The sequence below is a fragment of the Natator depressus genome, chromosome 3 (assembly GCF_965152275.1).
Source record: "Natator depressus isolate rNatDep1 chromosome 3, rNatDep2.hap1, whole genome shotgun sequence".
NCBI lineage: Eukaryota > Metazoa > Chordata > Testudines > Cheloniidae > Natator > Natator depressus.
In genome coordinates, this window is record NC_134236.1 from 25,498,298 (window position 1) to 25,504,452 (window position 6,155).

The window sequence follows — 6,155 nt, forward strand, 5'->3', positions numbered from 1 at the left end:
CATACATGAGGGACTCAATCCTGTGAGATGCTGAGCAGCCTCAACTCCCTTTGATATCAGTAGGAGTTAAGGGAACTGAGCATCTTGCAGGATCAAGCCCCAGCTTGATTTAATTATTAACTAAATGCAGGATCATATTCTGCTCTTAGTTATACTTGTGCCACTGATGGCAAAATGTGCATACTATTAAATTTCAAAGGTGTAAATGAGGATAGAATCTGGCCTGCAGAAAATTTCTTACTGGTGGTAAGGAGCCAGAAGGCGCTCAACTTGACTTCCAGATCCTATGTTAAATTTGCAGGACTGGTGGGAAAAGGTCGGGGAGGGGGGAATTCTTTACTGGTAAACTGAGCATTCAGATTGAAACATGGAACTTTATAGTGACACTTGTGTGAAGACATTTTTCAGAGTGTAACCACACTTTGAAACTCCTAAGATCTTTCTGTCTCCGAGTTCTGGGTGCACAGACTATGCAGGATTTGGAACATAAGTATTGGGGCCTTAGATTTTATTTTTCTGTTACCAGTTTTACTTTCTGGTTCTTGTGCATTGGCACAACATAGTATTTTGGTCCACCACAGTTCAGGCAAATTTTGAACTAGGTACCATTGTTTGAAATCATTAATAGCAGTGTTTTCAAAATTCATCATAAATCTAATTATTTTTCCGTAATCAAATGATGGGTTTAAAATTTGTTGGCAGTGTCTCTTTAACCCTAAGTCTCTGCCTCAAAGAGCTAGATGATCTTTTTGTTCTTTGTTTGTACAGTGCCTAGCATAATAGGATCCATGACTGGGGCGTCTAGGTACTACCACAGTATAAATACTAACCAGTAGTACACTTGTCAGCTTGTCTTTAATGTCACATCCTGATCATTTTTTGGAAAGAAATTGGTATTACAAGAATAAATTCAGCAGATTTCAATTAAAAAATGCTGTTCTTGAAAAATGTTTATATTTTAGCTATCTTCAGAGTAACACATCCCCATCCCATGTGATTTGATACTCCTCTTACTGACAACTACCAATATGCTTATTTTTTCCAAGATTACATTAAAATAACCATGACCTCTAAAATCGGATTTTCTAGGATGAGCAGTTTAATGGTTTTTCCTAATAAAGGTCAATGAATACAATTAATCTTAATAACAGCTTGCTGTGTTTATAAATCTGATTATTTTTGCTATTTTAAGGAAGAGCCGAGACTGGATGTCCTGATCAATAATGCGGGGATATTCCAGTGTCCATACATGAAGACAGAGGATGGTTTCGAGATGCAGTTTGGTGTCAACCACTTGGGTCATTTCTTGCTCACTAACCTTCTCCTTGGCCTCCTCAAAAGTTCTGCCCCAAGCAGGATTGTGGTAGTTTCTTCCAAACTTTACAAATACGGAGAGATCAACTTTGAAGACTTGAACAGTGAGATAAGTTACAATAAAAGTTTTGGCTACAGTCGCAGTAAACTGGCTAACATACTATTCACCAGGGAGCTAGCCCGCCGATTGGAAGGCACAGGAGTCACTGTCAACGTGCTTCATCCCGGCATTGTCCGAACCAATCTAGGCAGATACGTGAATATTCCTTTGCTGGCAAAACCCCTCTTCAATTTGGTGTCATGGGCTTTCTTCAAAACCCCATTGGAAGGAGCCCAGACTTCTATTTATTTGGCCTCCTCTGCAGAAGTAGAGGGTGTGTCAGGCAAGTATTTTGGGGATTGCAAAGAGGAGGAACTGCTGCCGAAAGCCATGGATGATTTAGTTGCAAGAAAACTGTGGGATATCAGTGAAGTGATGGTTGGATTATTAAAATAAATGCTAGGAAAAAAGACAACTAATATTTTGCTACCCTGAAACTTTCTGCAATGGTATTTCCCCCTTGAATGGTGTGAAACACAAATTACTTTGCTCACAGATTTCAAAGCTACTAGGAGTAATGTGTACAGCTCTTTTAAAATAGAGAATATTCTCTATTTTAAATAAATCCATATTTTGAAAAAATACAGAACTAGAGTCTTAACAGCCTGGGTGTTTGAATATTTTTCAGTTAAAATCTCTTTTGAAAGCTACTTGTTCTACTAATAAAAAGTTCTTTGCTATGTAATGTATATGCTTCTTTGTTGTCTTCCACTATTTGATCTCAAACATAGCACTGCATTGCATTGTATGTGAAATGTGTGGCTGTTTGTAGATGGTTTGTGAATCCATTCTAATACCGATAAGTGTTGGGTTGGTGAGCAATTCAAGCTAAAACCATGTGAAAGATTTTACCAGTGAGTTGTGAGCACTCTTCCTCAGTGATCCTCTAAGCCTCCAAATACTGTTTCCTAGCACAAAAACTCTTTCCCGCAACTTCGTATCACTGGCTGGCTGAACAGAAACTATATCAAGCCATATTATAACTCAGCTGTGGGTCACAAGTCAGATATTTTCAAGATGGCCTTCCATAAGCTAGCATCTGTCACTGCCATTACTCTAGTATGTATGTTTGATTGTACAGCAGGTTCTATTTTATTTGGGCCAAACCTGCTCTTCTGGAGATATGAACCAAGGCCCCCATCCTACAATAAGCCTTGTGCTGGTGGATGCCCCACCATTGACTTCAGTAGGTCCTTGTGACTGGAGGGTGTGTTAGAGCCCAAGATCTGACCCTGTGGTTTGTTTTGTGAATAGTCTATTTATAGATTTTTGTCACCCTGCCTTCCATAGTGAAATGTGCATAAGGTTCCGTCTAATGTGGCCAACAGTTCTTCCTGATAAGTCATCTTCTGTGTAAGTGCATATTTCCTTAACCTCACTAATGCATACATGGTACAAATGTGATCAAGAAACTATTACATACTTGACAAAATTAGCCTTGGCAACTATGCTACATAGGCTTAGAGAGTCTCTACTATGCAGAGATAATGGAATTAAAATAGGCCAAAAATAAATATAGGGATATTACATAAAGATGCCTCCCTTATTGTTTTAAAATAAATATATAACTTCAGTAACTCTTTCTGGTTAGTTATGATTTGCTTGTCTCTCTTTAGTAATTTTATTTAACACCACCAATTTAAGGTACAAGTAAATTTAATGAATATGAAGAAAGTAATGCTTTGGGGTCTTGATTACTACTAATAATTTATATATACATATAAAAGATTGAAGTGTTTGAAGCTTAGTCTATCCCACGATAAATCCTTATTGGCTCAACACTTGAGTTAACACCATTTTTGAGATACACTGTAAATGATCTGAGAATGTTTCTAACTCATATTCACTGCATGTTCTGTATGTTCTCACACACATACTGTATTGTGCTCAGTCCCTTCCACACCTGTTTCCAGAGATGCAGTACTGTGGGTATAGGAAAGAGGCATAGCAGGAGCTCCATGCTTTTGGGAGGAAGACAGCGAAATCTAGAAGAGCATAAGTTAAGGGAGAAAATTGATTTTTTTTTTAAAGATTCTGTAACAATAGTTACAGCGTATATTGCTCACTATATTTTAATTGCAGCATATATTGCTCACTTTTAGGCAACAGAGCCTGTAGGAGTAGAGCTGAAGTGTGTGATTATTGTGTACTCTGAATGTTTGACACAAAAATGCTGTTTGTAAATAATGCAAAGGGCCATCCCATAGAGAGGATGGAAATATGGTTAGAGAATAAACAGGAATTCAACCTGTGAAGTCCTGTTTTACATTTATCTTGCGTCTTTCATCTAAAACAATCCCCAAATGACAATATGTAATACCATTGAAATGCAAGCCTGGCTGGAGTGGAAGGCATCAACCAACTGCCATACAGCATAATACTGAAGGCAAGGCGAAGTTTTGACCAGTCGCACCAGGGCACAAGCTCGTCTTAAAAAAACAAGATGGGTTCTCTCAAGCCCCTACAGACCAGAAGATACCTTAGTTTTTACTGTTTCATCAAAAGGAGCTAAAGGTAAAGTAAATAGAACTCCAATTTATGATCTGTGTGATCCACTGTTCCATTGCTACCCCCGTCAAAACCCTAGTGTGCATGTTATGAGAGAGTCATGGATGCCTATCGGGGCATAGCTTGCAAAGAAAAGTGCCATGCTGAAAAGCACTTACGTGGGAATTCTGCACCTTGATCCCTTAGGCACAGGCATGTTTGAAAATCTCCCTAAGAGATTTGCCCAAGGTCAGACAGGGAGTCGGTGGCAGAACTGAACCTAGAATTTCTACAATGGCAGTCTGGTGCCCTAACCACTAAACCATCCTTCCTGTCTACATGGTCACCTCTGCAAGTGAATTTGCCACTAGGTTGTCATTTTTTGCCGTCTTTGTTCATGGCAAACGGGGCTTGTGTACATATTTTTAAAAAGAGTACAGAAGAAAATACCAAGTCTTTGGCTGTTGGGACACTTGCTTTATAAAGACCCAAAATCTACAACTGTGAGGGGGAAGCTGTGTTGTACCAATAAATTAAAAACCAGCAGGATCTTATTAAAGGGAAAAAGGCAAAATACCACATTTATTGTGAATACAGAAAGAATCATAGTAAGCAGTTAGTTACAGCTGTAACATTCCATTCAATCTCATCTTTATTCACTCATTCATTCATACACACACACACACACACACACACAGGTTCTGCAAGGTTGTTATCATAGTAAGCAGTTAGTTATAGCTATAACATTCCATTCAATCTCATATTTATTCACACATTCATTCATTCATACACACACACACACACACACAGGTTCTGCAAGGTTGTTATCATAGTTACCAGCCTTAGAGTTGCTCATGCCAAGCCACTGGCCAGGTGGCCTGGACATGAGGAGGGAGCAGGGCCTTGTCAGATGCTCATCTGATGCTCCTGGAAGTTGGTTTGCAGAATCAGACCCCAAAGTTCTCACTTTTTAGAGTCTCTTTTTATAGGAATTTCTTCCTAGGCCAGTCTGTGGGAATTGCTTCATCATGCTGTTACTGAATCAATCAGCAGATGGCACATTCCTGACGGCTCCAAGAAGTTATCTTGTTCTTTGGTTCTCCCATTCTTGAGGCTGTTGGGTGGATTCCAGTCTGCCCTCCGGGGGTCCTCTGGTTATTTCCACTTGACGCCTTCTTCAGCCGATGGACACTGGATTCTTAGGCTGGCACCTCCCTGATCATTCAGTTGTTATCCACACCAAGCATCCGTCCACATACATCCTCTATCTCTATTTTAATCACAATTGTTAATACAACAAGAGGGCGGGGAGTCTCTGGGTGCTGTTTCTGTTGTTAGAGTATTGCTTTGAGTCTCTGTGAATTGCTTTGAGAACAGATTCTGTCTTAGAATGTACTAACACAATTAGCAGCTTGCAAGTTTCACACATAGAGGGAGAGAAACAGTACCAAAACCCAAGAGACCTCTTAATTAGTAATACCCTGGAATTTAAACTATGGGGAATCAAACTCATTTGTGATTTTAATACAGAACTTCTTTAATATGATCCAACATAATCCCCCTTTTGACACTAAGATTTATAATCGTCAGTGTCACTTTCTATGTAGCCTATTCAAGAGAAGGTACTGTGAGGCAATTTGAGTTTGTGATTCCAATTCATGCCACATACACGATCCTAGTGATGTATCTTTACTACAAGGTTCTGGGGCAACAGGCAAGGTGAGGCACACCCACTTTTGAGGAGTCCATTCGATACAACCTCTAGTGTCCAATAGCTTCCCTCCCTCCCCAGCCCACTGGCTCGAGGTCCAGGGTAGCCAGAAGGATCCCATGTGTAATATGGGGAGTGGGCTAACCTTCAATACCTTTGCCTCCAGGGACTGTTGGTGTGCAATTTTGACAACAATTTCTCCCATTAACAAGCCTGGTTTTACAATACTGGAAACATACTGCATCCATTCATATTGATAAGTGTCAAACAATGATCTCTTTCTTTGTTTTAACAAATGCATCAAACCCTTAATATTTCCCAATATGACCCAGAACATTTTGTGTTCCAAAGTAGCTCGTGCAAGTATCTGCATTTCAGTGCATCCCAGAGCTATGGCTGTGTAGTTTCCTATTTCTAATTTTTTTTTTCTTATGCATAAGCCATGTGGTAGTATTAAGCCATTGCCAAAGATTCCATCGGGCTTTTAGGTTACCCAGACCAATTTGGACCAAGTCTACATTGGCATGTACTTGTTTTTGTGTC

At 39.6% G+C, this 6,155-nt stretch overlaps 1 protein-coding gene across 1 annotated transcript in view; it reads left to right on the plus strand.

Annotated features, from left to right (window-relative positions):
- Nucleotides 1–3,649, plus strand: part of RDH14 (retinol dehydrogenase 14) — a 7,679-nt gene extending 4,030 nt beyond the window's left edge. The window contains exon 2 of the mRNA XM_074947554.1: nucleotides 1,193–3,649. Within this exon, the coding sequence (XP_074803655.1) occupies nucleotides 1,193–1,810 (618 nt within the window). The 3' untranslated portion in view covers nucleotides 1,811–3,649. The remainder of the gene's footprint in view (nucleotides 1–1,192) is intronic.
- The last annotated feature ends 2,506 nt before the right edge of the window (nucleotides 3,650–6,155 follow it).